The sequence below is a fragment of the Zea mays genome, chromosome 4 (assembly GCF_902167145.1).
Source record: "Zea mays cultivar B73 chromosome 4, Zm-B73-REFERENCE-NAM-5.0, whole genome shotgun sequence".
Taxonomy (NCBI): domain Eukaryota; kingdom Viridiplantae; phylum Streptophyta; class Magnoliopsida; order Poales; family Poaceae; genus Zea; species Zea mays.
Window position 1 is genome coordinate 230,214,404 of NC_050099.1, and position 17,461 is coordinate 230,231,864.

A 17,461-nucleotide genomic window follows, 5' to 3' on the forward strand; every position below is an offset into this window, starting at 1 on the left:
TGTTGTTGCACTGTTCACTGTCCGGTGTGCACTGGACAGTCCGGTGCACCCGCGGACAGAAGGCAACCAGAGTCTTCCAAATTGAGCTTCATCGGCTCCTAGGTCCCTTGGGGCTACAAAAGAGACGCCTAGGCGCATGAAGCTCTATACCAAGCATCCATTGAACATTCTACAACATCGAGACAGTGCGATCACGCTTTTGGTTTGATAGTTTGAGATTTGAGCAAGTTTGAGCTGTAATTTCGATGTGTTGTCTCTTGTGGTCCTCTCTCAACGTGTGTGCGTATGTTGCTTTGATTTTGTCTCTTGTGTGCGTTTTTACTCCCCCTTACTCTTGTGGTTTATTTGAGATCAACTCTGTAAGGCGTGAGAGACTCTAAATTGTGAAGATTCCTCACAACAGGAAAAGCTTGTGATAAGAAAGAGATCCGTTGTGCTCAAGTTGATCATTGGATCACTTGAGAGTGGTTGAGTACAACCTTTGTCCATTGGGACGCCACAACATGGAGTAGGCGAGTATTTTACGCTGGACCGAACCACGGGCTAAAATCGATGTGTCGCTTGTCTAAGTTACTTTACGTTATTGTGATTCTACTCTTTCTAGCACTTCACTTACAATATTGCTCTAGGTTTAATACTCACCTTGTGAGAATAATTAAGTGAAGAAGTTCTCTCGTCTCATCCTCTTCATTTAGACTTGGTTTTTTATCTCACTAATTCAATATCAGACCAAGTTTGTTTTGTTGAACTATTTTTTACAGATCACCTATTCCCCTCTCTAGGTGGTCAAATGTGGCAAAAAAAAAGGTCAAATGGATTATAATTTAGAACGGTGGGAGTAGTATATGTTATGGTGATCTTGCTGGGTGAAGGAACTGATATGATATCGTAACTTCACGACCTGCAATAGTGAATTTAATTTTCTAAAGAAAATGTTGATGCGGGTGCCGACGCTGGTTGCACCGACAGCCGGGAAGAAAGCGAGCGGTGGCAGCCTGGGTAGGGGAGGATCCGCCGGCAGGACAGGGACGTTGGCAGTGGCCGCACACCCGCGCCCTGCCTCAACTCCAGTGGCACCTCGCTGTTGCGATGCGTCGCGGGCCTATTGCAACGTCGGCCGGGCTGGGCTGGACGGCGACCCCCTAGCTAGCGCGGCGACCGGCAATGCAGCTTTCTCCACGTGTGATTGTGAGCAGCATGTGTCTGGCACGTCTTGCGCTGTCGGTTCGATTCTCGTATCCGCGTCCGTGCTGGCGTGCACACCCTACGCATCTCATCAACTTGTATTTGTATATACTAGGAATAAATAAGCCATTATACACCCTGCGCCGTTACGGAGGCAAACAAGCTCATTGGCAGTGAGATACCGGCAAATCTGGAAACTTGCAGCGAACTGGAACTCGTGAGGTTTCCCATCCGATATCTTTTTCATCTGTCGTAACAACTACCACTATACAGAGACCATTGCTCTAGGGTTGCTTTATCGTAAGCTCGGCTCTCAGATGCAGCATCCCATCCACGAAGAAGAGGCTGTCATCGGCCAAGAACTTCTGCCATGGGATTGCAAAGAGATTCCTGTATCCAACAGCCTTTCCACCGGTGAATGTGTAGTTACCCTTGTACTTGCTCACAAACTCGCCGGATGGTCTCGTCCTTGCAGCGAACTCGTAGTCCACTGTCACACTCGTGGAGCCCTTCTCTTGCATCCCCAGGAAGAGCCCGAAGCAGTAGAACGCGCTTTGCTGCTCCATGTTACAGTGAGCCGAGAGGAAGAAACCCTGCCCTGCAAGGTGGAACGCTTGCGAGTATATCCGCCCTGCAGGAAAGAGTCGAGAGCACTCGTCGCGCTTGAGATCCAAGTATGCTATGCACTGTGGGTAGGGCCGATCAAACTCAACAACTTTGAGTGGTCTGTACTTGTAAGCCCGCTCGGCGAATTTCCGGCAGGTTATTGCGTCCGCTGCAAGAGCTCGTTGCCGGTGTGGTGCATCAGCTTTGAACAGAAGAGCCTCGGTGACACACTTGGTTGCTTGCTCGTGGTCTATATCTGTGCAGGCTAGGACCTTCCGCAGCTTCCTACACGTCATATGACTGAATCGCACAAGAGGGAGCAGCCGAGAACTAAGGACCTCACGTCTCTCTTCTGATTTCGGGTATTGTGCACGGGCCCATCTGAGTAAGAAGTCATAGATGGTATCTTCAGATGCCACCTGGAGGTCATTACTTGACAAGATGGCTTCGATTCCAGCACGAGGGATGTTCATCACTTCATCTTGGAACCTGAAATGAGAGAGAGAGAGAAAAAACCACCTTCAGTATGTTCACAATGATCTTGTCAGGACAATGTTGGGCTAAACTTTCCGTAAGTAAAAATAGGTCCCCATCCCAATGTACTACCTCCATCTTTTTTATATTTGACGCCAAACAGTACAAAAATAAACTACAAAACGTCAAATAAAAAAATATGGAGGGAGTATATCACTCACTTAATCAAATCCTTGTACTTTACAGCGAGAAAATCCTTAGCTGCATCTGTCAGAGGTTGAACTGCAGCTGCCATTGAAACTGAGCAAGGGAGATCTAGGTAGAGAAGTGCAGATTCTGTGGTCATCTGCAAGCTTGTGAGCAACTGGCTGCAGTACCTCATGCATGAAACAACCTCAAATTTGTCGGCAGCCATCAAGATATCCAGAAGAAGAGTGGGCTCAGTAGTTGTCAACTTTCCACTATACATAAAGCTTAAAAGCTCCATGAGGGCAATTTCCTCTGTTCCAAGAGAATTAAGAAAAATAAAGGATGACGCACAAAGCAAAGATCCACTAGAGAACGGTATTTTTTTTTTTGTGCCTGTGTTTATGGCAACTGTTTCACATATACAAATGACTAAAGCTGTACGTAAAAGGCTAGACAAAAATATCCATTTAGTAGGTAAAGTAACGAGGGAAGAAGAGTAGGAAATTTCATTATCAAAGAAAAAAAAGGTACAACTTTGGAAACATTAAAGATTCTTTGCATATATAATCATAACAGTTAATTTAAAAAAGAAAAAATATTAGGAAATAAATACAAAAGAACCAGGATAATCTAGTTTCCCAAAATTGTCACATTACCTGAGTCAGTAATTCTAAGGGTTGCATGTCTCTGGTCCGATTCTTTCATGCCGTTTGAGAAAAGCTAAGTAAAACACATTAAGCTTATCAGAGATCAGCATTGACTGGAGTAGAACAACTGCATTTGAGGTTACCATAAGTCCATAACTACCTTGAAAAAGAAAGGACTCTTCGCAGCAAGAATCGCCGAACTGATATAAATTGTCTTGACTCGTAAAACCGGCGTAACCACAGCAGCCCAAGATGGATCAATACCTTGCTCATCATCACCTGGTAATACCAAGGTCAGAGGTGTATAATGGGTAAACAGGGAAGAAAGCAAAAGGTACAAAACAGTGAACTAGACAGATATTCTGCAATCAAACACTTGGAGCAAACTGTTCGTTGCATTCAGATTAGTTTTCTACCTACAGAAAGACAGTGTAATGGGAAAATAAAGGCAGAACAAAATTTTAAAAACACATATTCTGCAGTCAAAACACTTGGAGCAAATTGTTCGTTGCATCCAGGTTAGTTTGCTACCTTCAGAAAGACAGGGTAATTGGAAAATAAAGGAATTTTAATTTAATAAATACTCATTTTGTATGCCTTTGGCAATCTAAGCAAGCTTATAGCTCACTGCTCACCAAGTAACAATCATAGATGTTTAGCACCAAGGATCAATTTATAGAATAAGTAACCACCTAGTTTGTCAGAAGATTGTACCTAACTCACCAGCGGATGTCACATTGTGCAACTAAATTTATAAGTTATTCATACGTACCTATCTTTTTTTTGTTAAATATGTAGAACTAGTAATAGCAGATTTGAGGTAATGATCAAGCAGAATAATTGAACAGATTGTATGACAACTACAGCTTTTGTGCTTAGTTTGGGGCTCGAACAAAAAAAAGAACATAGCAATTCCAGAAATAAGACAGCTTTGGGCTCCAAAACAGGGCTGGATTAAAATTTTGGATGTTTCGATTTAAGAATCTAGTCTTTGGTTTTTATAATGTGATACAAAAGTTAAAAATAAGCATATTTATCAACAAGAATGAAGTGATCAGAACAGGGGGTGAAAACTGAAAGGCCACAATAGGAACTTTGTCAAAAGCCTAAATAAGTAAATAGACACTATTCTTCCAACAGCAAGAGTTTTTGCCTAACTTCACTAATAATCATAAAAAACTAATATTGGATTCACAAAGAAAATTTATTAGGGATGCAATTTATGGTTATACAAACCATCTTGATCAACATCAGGTGGAGATCCTTCCATCATTGCTACAGGTTCCTCTTGATTTTCTTCATATGCATCACACTCTTCTGCTTCGACTTCATTAAAATTAGTTTGGTCTGACATGTAGGTTGTAGATTCTACAGAAGAAATTGATAACAAAGAAATCACAAAAACGAAGGCGAAACTCGCATAGCAGAAAATAAAATGAAACGAAAGGACCACAACAATAGAACAACTTACTGTATCAAGGTTTCAATAGACTCTAGTCGCCTGAGCACCGATAAGGTGACTCATCGCGATTAGTCGTCGATTTGCTCGATTAGTCAAGCCTAGTCGACTCCTAGTCGTCCACCTATAATAGGACCATGTGTGTGTGCGCGCATGCGCGCGCGTGCGGGTGCTTGTGTGTGTGTATAGTTGTAGCTGCCTAGCTGGACTGTAGCAGTGCCACTGCCAAAGTTCTGGGGCTGGGGCAACACATATTTTGGGAAGATGACTTCAACATTATTATGTCGCCTCCTATTCTTATCTGCAGTGGCACAACAATCAAGTGAAGCACAACTCAAGAGGAGGCCAAGGCGGGCACAATACCAGTTATTCCTTACCATGGCGGTCATTTCGGCGGACCGTTCGGCGGTCATTTCGGCGGATCGTTCGGCTCCCCGCCCTCCCGCCTTCCCTGCATGCCCTTCCGCCTCCCCCGCCCATCGCTCCGTCAACGGCGGCCGCCCCACCCTCCCCGCACCACCTAGCCACTCGCCGGCGCTCACCCCGACTCCGGCGACCACTTCCTCCTCCCCCTCCCGTGTGGTGACTTTGTCTCCCGCCGCGGCTTGTCCGTTCTCCCCCGCTGGGCGTTCCAAGGCGCAGCGGTGGGCGTCTTCCTGCCTCACCAGCCCGTCCTCTTCGGCCTTGGGCGTTGGTGTCGTTGGAAGCGGTGCCTCGCAGAGGACTTTCAAGGACGTGCTGCTGCTCCCTCCGCCCCTGCCGTCTGCCCGGCAGTCCCTCCCTCGACCTCCGCGCAGACCGAAGTTTGCGGTGGTGCAACGTCCTGGAACGGTGCGCAGGCCTGTTCCTGACCGGGAGGGCTGGGTTAGGGTCGAACCTCGTCGACGTCAACTCCCCCCTTCGCCACCTTCCCGTCGATCGATCCCTGAGGATCTCCGGGGTAGGTGTTTTAACTGTCTGGCCTCCTCTCATCGGGCGGCGGACTGCCGACGTTCGGTGCGCTGCTTCAAGTGTTGGGGGTTCGGACATCGTGCAGTTCAGTGCAAGGTTCGTGCTGCGCAGGTGATCAAAGCTTCAGTTTCGGTGTGGGATCGTCTTGGCCCTAAGCTGGTTCACAAGCCTTTGGACTCTCCTAAACGCGCCATGGAGTGGCGCAGGGTCTCTTCGCCGATCCCGGCCATCCAGAGGTCCGGTGTGGCTGATCCTACCTTGGGTGGCACGAAGAAACGCCGCCATCGTACGCGGGGTCGAAGGCCTAAGACCGCCCCCGTTGCACCTTTGGAGGAATCCAGTGAAGTTGCACCTCCACCCGGTTCCTCTTCCCTAGAGCCGGTCAGGGTGCATGCCCCTCAACCGGTTGTTCCTGATATGGTGGAAGCCACACATCTCTGCATTTTGGACCGTGCGGATGCGCTTGCTAGAGAAGAACTGCGGCTGCGACGGTGTGCTCTGTTCGTTGTTGTCACTGGTTCAAGACCGAGGGTGGCTGCTGAGACTCTTGCTGATGAGGTGGCTGCTGGTTTCGGGCTGGATGCGTCGTCCTTCTCCGTTCATCGTTCGTACCCAGAAGATTTTGTCTTAATCCTGAATTCGGAAGAGTTGGCCAATCAGGTGTACAACAATGGTGCTGTTTTCAATTCTCTTTCTGGGTCTTTCAAGTTCCTGAGATGGTCTAGACTTGCCCATGCCGAGGTGGTGGCCTTTCCATCTCCTGTTCTTGTGGAGTTCAAAGGGATTCCAATTCATGCTTGGGATTTGGCTACTGCTCAGAATTTGTTGAGGGATCACTGCACTGATGTGGAGCTCCATCCTGACACGGTGAATCGACACGACTTCTCTTCCTTCAAGGTTTTTGGATGGTGCCGACGTCCACACCTCATTCCAAATTTGGTGGAGCTCCTTGTTCCGGAACCGTTGATGATGACGTCTGGCTCTACCTCTCTTGAGAGAAGATTGCTCGCTTACCAAGTGACTGCCCTTGTGTCTCTGATCTCTCCGCCGGTGCATAGCGCTGCTGCACCTCCGTCGCCGGCGTTTGATGATGATCAGGACAACGGGCCTCGTCGGCGCAGGCTCAACCGCTCAACAGTTCAGTTCAGATGGGGCATCCTGAGTCCGGGGAAGCACTTGCAGCGCGAAGGCCCGTCCGTGAAAGGCTGGGTGTTGCCCCGGTCTCTGTTCGACATGTGGAGGCTGGATTGTCCGTGAAAGACTCGGCGCCTTCCGTTGCCTTGGTTACTGGGGACACGCATACTGATGTTGTGGAGCCGGTGATTGGCTGCATGGATGCTGGGTTGAGTCTGCCCCTGGAGAATGTTCATGGGCCTGGCACTGAGACTTTGGAGATTCCAGGTGCTTGCGATGGCCCGGGTGGTGAAGTCTTCTTGTCCATGACTGATGTTGACGTGGACTCTTCTGTTCTGGCGGTGGAAACTTTGAGTGCTTTTTCATCCCCCTCCCCCTCCCCCTCGAGTGGCCCTGCCATCGCTACCCGTGTGGGGACTGTGTTGAAGCCGTCCATGAAGGCTGTTGGGGCAGGGCTCAGGAGGTGGCCGTGTTCCCCAATCAAATATTTCAGAAGGAAGTGCAGAGGGGCTGCTGCTTCACAATCCCCTGCTCAGTCTGCGACCACTGCTGATTTCATCGCTAGGGTGTCCAGGCCGGCCGCTCGGGTCCTGTGTGGGCCGCAGAAGCAGAAGCGGCAGCGTCGCCCTAGGGCACCTTGTGAGGGGGCTCTACCTCGGCGGAGCAGGCGCTTGGCTGGAGCAGATGTTGAAAAGGTAATGGCCCCAGCACAAGTTTCGAAAGGAAAATGGAGGATTGCTAATGAGCTCGGCCTTCTTGGTGGGGATCCATCTGAATCGCTGTCCCTGGAGGTTCTCGATAACTATGCCAAGGTTTTCGGTGAGCGGCTGACTGATCTGCAAGTTAAAGCTCTTGCGGCTCTCTTCAACTGGACTGTCCCAGAAGACTTGCAGGGTGCAGTGGTGCAGGCCTGATCGCCTCTGTGTGTGTTGATGGTCGTTTTTCATTGTTTTTCCAAATGGATCCGTCAAAAATTGTGTGCTGGAACGTGCGGGGTCTTAATGGCTCGGCCTGTCAGGATGTTGTTCGTTGTTTGGTGGACTCAGTCAAGGCTGATGTTGTTTGCCTCCAGGAAACAAAAATGTCGGTTTTCTCTCGTTTGTTTGTGTTCCGGTTGCTTGGGTCTGAGTTTCAGAATTTTGTTTTCACACCTTCAGTTGGGGCTAGTGGACGGATTCTAGTGGCTTGGAAGAATAATATCAGCTCATGTGGCTCTAGGATTGATGACCATTGTGTCTCGGTGAATTTTAGCCTTGAGACTGGGTCATCTTGGTGGTTGTCATGTGTCTATGCCCCTCAAGGGAATCATGAGAAAATTCAGTTCTTACAAGACCTCAGGTTGATTAGGACCCACTGTTCTGGGCCCTGGCTGGTTGTTGGCGATTTTAACATGATTCTGTGTGATGAAGACAAGAGTAATTCCAATGTTGATCGTGCTATGATGGGCAGATTTCGAAGGTGGAAGGACGATCTTGCCCTCCTGGAGCTTCCTCTGATTGGGTGCAGGTTTACTTGGTCGAATGGGCATGCCTGCCCTACTTTAGTCAGATTGGACAGGATGTTTTGTACTGCTGATTGGGAAGATTTATTTCCAGATTGCCTTCTCCAGAGTGTTGCTACTCAAGATTCGGATCACTGCCCTCTCTTGTTGGGCCTGTGTGATATTAATAAAAGGAAAGGGTGCTTCCATTTTCAGGCCTTCTGGGTAAAATTGGAGGATTTCCAGGATGTTGTGGCTAACGCTTGGAGTTCGATTCCCGCAGGCCAGTGCCCTCTTGTTAGTCTTTCCAAGAAATTACAGGCTACGGCAAAGGCTTTGCAGCGTTGGAGTGATAATAAAGTGGGGGATCTAAAACTACAGCTTGAAATGGCTCGGGAGCTCCTTCATAGACTGGAGATGGCTCATGACAGCAGAACTCTATCTCCAAGTGAGGATTGGTTAAGGCGTACCCTTAAGAAGCACATCTTGGTGCTCTCCTCCTTGTCGAGATCTATAGCTCGTCTTCGGTCCAGAATTAATTGGTTGAAAGAAGGGGACGCTCATACTTCCCTGTTCCATGCTCAGGCTAGAATAAGAAAGAAGAAGAATTTTATTGGCTCATTATCTACAAGTGAAGGGCTTATTTTGACATCACATGAGGATAAGGCTGATGAGTTGTTCCATTTCTATGATGCCTTGCTCGGGACTGCTTTGGGGAGAGAAAATTCTCTTAATCTTGATGCCCTGGAGATGCCTTCTTTCAATCTCAATGAGCTAGATGTGCCTTTCTCAGAGGAAGAAGTTTGGGGTACTGTAAAATCTATGTCGTCGGATAAAGCTCCGGGCCCGGATGGTTTCACCGGCCGTTTCTACAAGGTTTGTTGGGTAACAATCAAAGTTGATGTTATGGCAGCGATCTCTTGTGTTTGGGCTCGGAAATTTAGGAACATGGGGCTGCTCAATTCAGCGTTTATCACTCTTCTGCCTAAGGTTGAGGGTGCAACCCAAGTGAAAGATTTTCGTCCGATCAGCCTTGTCCACAGTTTCGCAAAGTTAGTAACAAAGATGATGGCCAACAGATTGGCTCGGCATTTGAATGATATGGTCTCTCCGAATCAAACAGCGTTCATTAAGAAAAGATTTATCTTAGACAATTTCATGCTTGTGCAGCACACTGCAAGGTTTCTTCATCGTCAAAGGCAAGCCCGCATTCTTTTCAAGCTCGACATTTCTAAGGCTTTTGATTCGGTATCTTGGGCTTTCTTGCTAGAAGTCTTGCAGAAGTTGGGTTTTGGGCAGATCTGGCGTGACATCATTTGTGGGCTGCTAGCCTCTTCTTCGACGAGAATTTTATTAAATGGTGTTCCCGGGGACTACATTGCTCACCAGCGGGGTCTTCGGCAGGGGGACCCTTTATCTCCAATGTTGTTCATCTTAGTCATGGACACTCTCAACTTGCTGATCCAGAGGGCCTCTGATGAAGGGCTGCTTCACTCTCTTTCCACGAACAGTTTGCAGCACCGATTCTCTTTATACGCGGATGATGCAGTGGTTTTCCTCAAGCCGGTGCCTTCAGACATAAATCTGATTCTGGAAATCCTTCGGATTTTTGGGGATGCGTCCGGTCTAAAGACCAACGTTCAGAAGAGTAATGTTTTTCCTATCCGATGTTCTGAGGCGGATCTTGCTTGTGTTCAGGAGCTCCTTCCATGTTCCATTTCGGAATTTCCCTGTCAGTACCTTGGCCTCCCGCTTTCTCTTGGAAAGCTTAAGAGAAGTCAAATTCAAGCAATTGTCGATAAAACTGCAGCACAGTTACCTGGGTGGAAAGCTGATCTGATGACAAAGGCTGGTAGAGCCATTTATGTTCAATTTGTGATGACATCAAGAATGATTTATGCTGCTCTGGCGTTGGACATCCCTTCTTGGGCTTTTAAAGCAATTGATAAGCTTCGACGAGGCTTTCTGTGGAGAGGGAGGAAGGAGGTGAATGGTGGCCATTGTCTGCTGACTTGGCCCAAAGTCACTAGACCCAAGGACCTGGGGGGTCTGGGTATTAGTGATCTTCGGATCATGAGCTGGGCACTGCGGGCTAGGTGGCCTTGGCTGCAAAAATCTGATAGGACTAAGCCATGGTCGGACTTCCAGATTCAAACCTGCGACATTGTGCAAAGCTTGTTGGCTGCGGCTGTTATCACTCATTTGGGAGATGGGTCTGATACTCTATTTTGGAAGGATCGTTGGCTGAATGGCAAATGTATTAAGGAGGTGGCACCTGCTGTCTTCGGTATGGTGCCCAAGCGTATTGCTTCTAGACGCCTGGTCAAGGATGCCTTGCCTGATCTCAATTGGTTGGCTGATCTGAGAGGGGCTATTTCTGTTACAGCCCTTGCTAATCTCATGGACCTTTGTGACTTACTCGAGGGGATGGTTCTGCAGCCGGATGTTCCTGATGTGCATACCTGGAGGTTTAGTGAATCGGGTGAATACTCGGCTAGTTCAGCTTACAGGGCTTTGCTTCTTGGCTCTGTTAGCTTTGAGCCTGCTGAACGCATTTGGAAATCCTGGGCTCCAGGAAAGTGTAAATTCTTCCTCTGGCTTGTGGAGCACGATAGATGTTGGACGGCTGACAGACTTGCTAAGCGTGGCCTGGATCACCCAGTGTCCTGCCCTTTATGCGACCAGATGGAAGAAACTATCAACCATTTGCTGGTTCAGTGCAATTTTGCAAAACAGTTTTGGTTCAGCCTTCTGCGGTCGGGTGGTTTCCAGGAGCTCTGCCCTTCCCATGATGACGTCTGTTTTGAAACCTGGTGGAGGAATAGTGCTGCCAGGGTGGGCATGCCTTTATCCAAGGGATTCAATTCTCTTGTCATTTTGGGTGCATGGACTTTGTGGAAGCATAGAAATAGGTGTGTTTTTTATAACTGTAACCCTAGCGCTGCGGTGGTGTTGGCAGCTGCAAGGGAGGAGTTGATGGGTTGGCGTATGGCTGGAGCCAAAGCGCTCTCTTTCTTTCATTTAGAAGAGGTGTCTTAGGTGTCTTAGTTGTTTGGGGTGTGTTTTTTGGTTTTGGTTTGCCAAATGTAACACCTTTGTTCTGGGGTTTTTTCTCCCCATTTTATTCTTCTTCTTAATACAAAAATACGCAGCTCTCCTGCGTATTCAAGAAAAAAAAAAGTGAACAGAGAACACTGAACAACCAAAATATCAGAGCAATTACTGTCTGAATTGGTCCTCATCTCGGTCTCTGAATTCTAAACAGAGGAGTGGTCGCCTACTCGCTTGTTCAGCTGCTGAACAGACAACAGTGGAGGACGGGAGCGCACTGGAGGGGGGGCTCTGCAGACTACAGTCGTCGCGCAATGAAGGGGGCGCACCTGCTGCTCGAGCAGAGGGCTACCAGAGCACAACAAGGCGGTAGGAGAGGAGGGCGGTGGCGAAGCAGAAGGGGTAGCGGCGCTGGGGAAGGGCGCACGCGCAACAGTGCGTACTGTATTAGTACATGCAGGGCGTAGGGCAAAACAGTGTTTGTGCTGTGTACAGATGGTGGGCCAACCCACATAATAAAGGCTGGATTAGTGGCCCAGAACAGGCATAACTAATCGACCATAACACCTAGTCGGACGACTAATCGCGATTAGTCGGCGACTAGGACGACTAGTCGCTCTAGTCGAGTCGGAGACCCTAATTGAGCTCGGACTAGCGATAAGGCCGACTAATCGCGATTAGTCGGACGACTTTAAAACCTTGTACGGTATAATATGAAACGTTGTTGCATAGCAAAATGGTCATATGTACACAACAGTAGCACTAAGTGCAAAACAGATTGTAAATCAAAATCTAGCATCCATAAGAAACACCCATGACTTGTATAGCTAACATAGAGTCAAAATGAAGTGTGGGAAATGCCATAAGCAGAAGAAAGCAATGCAGATTGTGACTGTCAGGATCAAAAGCTAACTCAATATTATCTTTAAATCTTTAAAAAGGTACAGAATTTTCAGAAAACCATTTGTATTTTTATTTAAAATAATCATATTACACCACACCCATTATGTTATTTCAAAAACCTCAATCATGTGGTCTATTAATTTGGGCAGTTGCTACTGTCAAGAATATTCACAAAGTCCCACCAGCAGGAACATGACTATTGACTACAACTCGAGATTTATAACCATGTAACCTTAAACAATTTCGAATCTATCATTACAAACATCATTGGTTTAACTGGCATATAATATTTATCGAAAATTTGCTTTTGAAGGTTAGAAGTATACATCCCAATTAGAACAATTATAGGAAAAAATTACAGATTATTTTATATAACTACTCAATAACTATATTACATAACTAAGGTAGCAAACTACACATGAATAATAAGGTGATGCATCAATTAATTTTTTTAATAAAAACGAAGGTGACTCAAACAAGATCTTTTCACAATTCCCATGTGAATCCACATACATAAATATTTGGACCTAAGGAGAAAAAGGGAACCGTTACAAATTAGAAAATATAAGAAATTTTAGACACTACCAGCTGGACTCTCGGACATCTCGATGCACTTGTTTAGGGTATCTTATGCCTTAAGAACATAGCTATCAAGGCGATAAAGCGAGATAAGACGACTGATCACCACTTGGACACTTATAAGTGCTAAAGTATAAGGCGTGGTGATGCTCAAGGTTTTAACGTCGTCCAACTAATCACGATTAGTCGGCCTTATCGCTAGAGCGAGCTCGATTAGGGTCTCCGACTCTACTAGAGCGACTAAGAAGCGATTAGTCGTCCTAGTCACCGACTAGGGGTACTGGTCGACTAGTTATGCCTGTTTTGGGCCACTAATCCGGTCTCTGTTACATGGGCCAGCCCACCATCTGTACAACACAAACACTATTTTGCCCTACCTGTACCAATACGGTACAGATTCCACAGTGCACAGTCGCGCATGCGCCCTTCTCCAGCGTCGCCGCCCCTTCTCCATCGCCGCCGCCCTCCTCTCCTGCCGCACTGTTGTGCTCCGGCAGCCCTCTACATATGCTCCTGAAGTCCTGACCTCCTGTTGTAGTCACTGACAACAGCCTTCAAGTTTGGCATTCTAATAATTACTGGAGTTGAAATCAGTGTACTGATGTACAATCTAAGGGTGTGTTTGGTTTGGCTTTTGACTTTGGCTTTTATCCCCTAAAAGCCAAAAGTCAAACCAAAGGGCGGGATCTAGAAAGCAGCTTTTTCTAAAAGCCAACTTTCTTGCAGTGCAAAAATAAAAGCACCCCTGGACCTGCTTTTAGTGGCTTTCAGATAGAACTGTGAAAACATATATCGAAGAACTTTTAATGATTTTTAGGGTTTCGACCAAACAGATTTAGCTTTTTAGCAGCTCACAGCCTACAGCAGCTTTTCACACAGCTCACAGCCCACAACAGCTTTTTTCACAGTCACAGTCCAACCAAACAGACCCTAAGGTAAGTGATCTTTACCTTTTACTTTTAGTGAAAACATGTTTGTACAGTTATATTGTGATATTGTTAATTAATAGATCTGCTGATCTGCAATATAGTATATTGCTGTCCTACTACAGCTATATATATATATATATATATATATATATATATATATATATATATATATATATATATATATCGACTCACCGTGGGAGCGAATTTCAGTCTGTGGTTAAACAAATCCCCTCGTTTGTCCCACGCCAAAGCACAGGCCTAAGGCTCAGCCCCGATCGCGGACGTTCTCACATGGGCTTCGATGTCACTGTGTATGGGTGGGCAGAGGTTCGAGAGTTTTCTCGACCTGTGTGAGAAGGTCTTCTTCTTAATACAATACTCAGGGGCTATCTTACCCCCCGCAAGTCGAGTTTTTTTAGACTCAACTAATCGAGCAAATCGACGACTAATCGTGATTAGTCATCTTATCGGTGCTCAGCCTTGTTTTCAAGTCGGCGACTAGTCGTCGGGTCGGCCCTGAGATCTCGACTGGTGAGGTCGGTTCGACTTTTCTGGCAAGTCGGACAACTTGGCAACAACTGGAAATTCTCAGTCGACTAGTCGTCGACTTGATCTGGCAAGTCGGCCGACTTGTGTCCGGGTTCGGCCCAAGCAACCCAAAGGCCCATTATACAACATAAACCCTACCTCCAATCAATTTCTATCTTGTTTTAATTGATTCTAGGACAGCACCACTGATTCATTATTTAACACATAGATTCATACCAAAAAAACAAATTGGAGCACCAAAGGTTAAACAATTTGGTTTATATCCAATACAATAGAAAGATGGCAGCTAGGTTCCAAAGATTGCATGAGGAGGGAAATATTGGTAACCCTTTAATTTTAGAGGATTTCCAATGGGACAATGAGTGGGTGGACAATCAAAAAGAAACATTTAGAGAAGGGGTTGATCTTGCATGGGCTCATGTGGATGATGCAATCGGTGCTCCTAGTTCACTTCAAGGTCGCGACTTCACAAGAAGAGCCCGATATGAGTCTGTTTATTCAAGGCGTTGTCAAGTTGCTGCTACACAGGAGGAGAGAGTTATGGAAGAGGAAGAGCAAGGCAACGAGGGCAATGAACAAGATGATGAAGAGTACATGCCTAATGATGATGAAGAAGTGGATGACTTTGGTAAATCCCCACATAGCAGTCCAACTCAAGCTGGTGCTGGTGGTGAAGAAAATGCAATGGCCAATGGATGATCTTGATTTGGGAGATATTTAGGGTATCTAGTATCTATCTAGCTGCAGCAGCAGCAGCTTAGCTATCTAATGGAGCTTATTTCCTTTCAAGTTTGAACTATATTTTCTTGCTATTTGATTTCTAATTTGAACTATATGTCTATATATGGCTGTTATGACTTATGAGTTTGTGACTTATCACTTATGTGGCTGATTTGGTTCAGTTTGAGGCTTCAAATGAGGTAAGACTTGCTGTGTATTTCAGTTTCGTTCAATTTCAGGCTTCAAATGAGGTAAAACATGCTCTTTCTTCATATATAAATGTTATATTGTCTATATGAAGCCATTATATAAGCAAAACAGCCACTATATTGGCAAGTCGACGACTAATCGACTGACTTATCGACTAGCCACCAAGTCGGTGCCTTGTCGACTCGACTTATCGACTTGAAAACATGGGTGCTCAGGCGACTAGAGTCGACTAGCCGACTTTAAAACCTTGGTGATGCTATTCTAGTATGTCAGCCAAAGGATTGTGGGGGAGAATGGCAACACCAAAAAGGGAAAAAGAGGTAAAATGCCATCAGGCCAAGTAACCCATAGAAGCCCAACAGTCCAACAGGTCCACGAACCTACCTGGCTAGGCTAAAGAGGTCAAAAGGGTAGCAATTGTCTGCTCGTCAACGCTGTAGTGCAGGCTGGAGGCGATGGTGCCTTTGTGCTGGAGCACAGATTGGAGGCGGTGATCCCAGCTACTGTAGCACAAACTAGAGGCTGTGTGCCCTGCTGGATCGACCAGAGAAGATGGCTGATGCCGCCAGTGCTGCTGAATCAAGGGAGTAGGGCGGCAACTCCTCCTGTGCAGTATCCTGCAGATCTGCCACTCCCCCTGTCTTCCATGCACTTCCTCCCTGTCTCGCGCTCTATTTCTCCCATGCTTCCTCTATGATTGTCTCCTGCCAGAATCTCCTGCTGTCCCTGTCCCCCCCCCCCCTCCCACCTTTCTGCTACAAGTGATTTCCTATAGCTAGCAAAGTGCTCATTCGTTGATACAGTTTCTATTTATACTTGAGTATAGAGTATAAAACATAAAGACATATGTGTTCTGTTGGATAGGTAGATGGGTATGAATGTGAGCTTGGAGCCAACAACCATTGTTCGAATCTCATTTGTACATAATTTTAGCTTTTTTACCATTTAAATGTAAGGGAGCACGACGACGATGAGAACAAATGTGGGAGAGCATGACGACGGTGGGAACCGTGGAAACTGATGTTTTATATAGCAAAGAGTTGGACCCTAAAGCAACGATCTTGAGACACCACACCCATAAGGCAGACGTCATACATAAGGCATGGTGTCACCCTAGACTGTTCCAGTGCTTAAACTATGCCTTAATAGCCATGCTTATGAAGCACAACTGCACCTCTCAGGGAATTTTATCAAGCAGAGTAACCCTTCCAAGGTTACCTTATTAACAGTCAACGCAAAACTTACATCTCCATAATCAGAAGCATCTATATGTTGTCAACCTAAAGAGGACAAATGCACCAGCTTCGAATGGTTTCTGAGTTGCACCCCTCTGGTTGCCCCATAGATTCTCAAATAGATAAATTAGAATATTTCGGCACGCGAATTCTAATTCAAAGTATGGCTAGCCTAAATTAATTTATCTATTCTTGTAAATACGTTTGCCAATTATTGTGGCTGATGACAGATCAAAGTGTCAGATAATTCGTATATGTACATCACGACAGCTCCAAATTGATATACCTCTTCATCCTTCTCCAATTCCTTTAATCCTTTCCCATTATAACCTATATTGTCGTGTACCAACGGAAATCAGATTTTACTCCAAAAAAACGAGGCACCCAACTCCCCAGCAAATTCTCAGCCGAATCGCACCGAGCGTGACAAATCAACACACAAAATCGCACGATCGCAAGGCAGCAACGGCATGCGTAGCCAGATTCTGTCGGCATACCTTTCTCCTTGAAGAGCTCCTCGCGTCGGCGCTTCCGATGGCGCGCCCAGTCGGCGAGGCCACCTCCTCCGGAACCGCCGCCAGTGGACCCCGGCGCGTCGTAATCCCCCGCGACGACCTCGATCCGCAATTCCCGGTCGGAGAAGTTGGCCTCGTTGAAAGCGAACTCAAAGCTGGGCCCGCCCACGGTCGAGAAGTCCGGCTCCATCTCCGCCGCCGAGGTACCCTGCACGCCAACCAGCCTCCTCCACCCACGGGCAGTCGGGGAGGGGTGGAAGGCGGTGGCAGTAACCCTAGCCGGCGGAGGGAGGGCGAAATGAGAGAAATGGCCGGGGAGAGGGAGCGCGCGGTAGCAGCAAGATTAGGAAAAGGGCTCCAAACGTTTTGGACGTGGTGGTACCGCGATAAAAGCGGGGTTGAATTCGTGTGCTCGGATATATGAATGGAAGCGGTTTAGATTTTTTTTTCGTAATTTTGATAAATGTTTTGATTTTTTTATATTGTTTTGATTTTTTTATCGATTTTACTGGTAACGATATTTCTCGAACTTAGAATCGGTATGAAAAATAATTATCGAAAACAGCATCGAAAGCTATGTGGTGTTTTACCAACTGTTACACTTGTTCATCGGTTTTAATCGAAATTTATCAAAAAAAAACTCGG

General features: G+C 46.5%; 1 protein-coding gene across 2 annotated transcripts; it reads right to left on the reverse strand.

Moving 5' to 3' along the window:
• Window positions 1-1,271: 1,271 nt before the first annotated feature.
• Window positions 1,272-17,202, reverse strand: LOC100279559 (BTB/POZ domain-containing protein POB1). Of its 2 annotated transcripts, NM_001152556.1 has the most exon segments (6): window positions 1,339-2,280; window positions 2,487-2,766; window positions 3,111-3,174; window positions 3,262-3,380; window positions 4,338-4,469; window positions 16,799-17,121. In NM_001152556.1, coding segments are annotated over 6 exon segments (1,614 nt in total). In that variant the 5' UTR covers window positions 17,007-17,121; the 3' UTR covers window positions 1,339-1,469.
• Between the last annotated feature and the right edge of the window lie 259 nt (window positions 17,203-17,461).

Bases quoted from the DNA above. Each gene is read 5' to 3' on its own strand.
- LOC100279559 (XM_008678882.4), bottom strand. From the start codon at position 17,006: ATGGAGCCGGACTTCTCGACCGTGGGCGGGCCCAGCTTTGAGTTCGCT. The intron at 2,767-3,110 runs GTAATGTGACAA...CTCTTGGAACAG, and splicing joins CCTTAGAATTACTGACTCAG to AGGAAATTGCCCTCATGGAG. The intron at 2,281-2,486 runs GTGAGTGATATA...CTCTCATTTCAG, and splicing joins AAGTACAAGGATTTGATTAA to GTTCCAAGATGAAGTGATGA.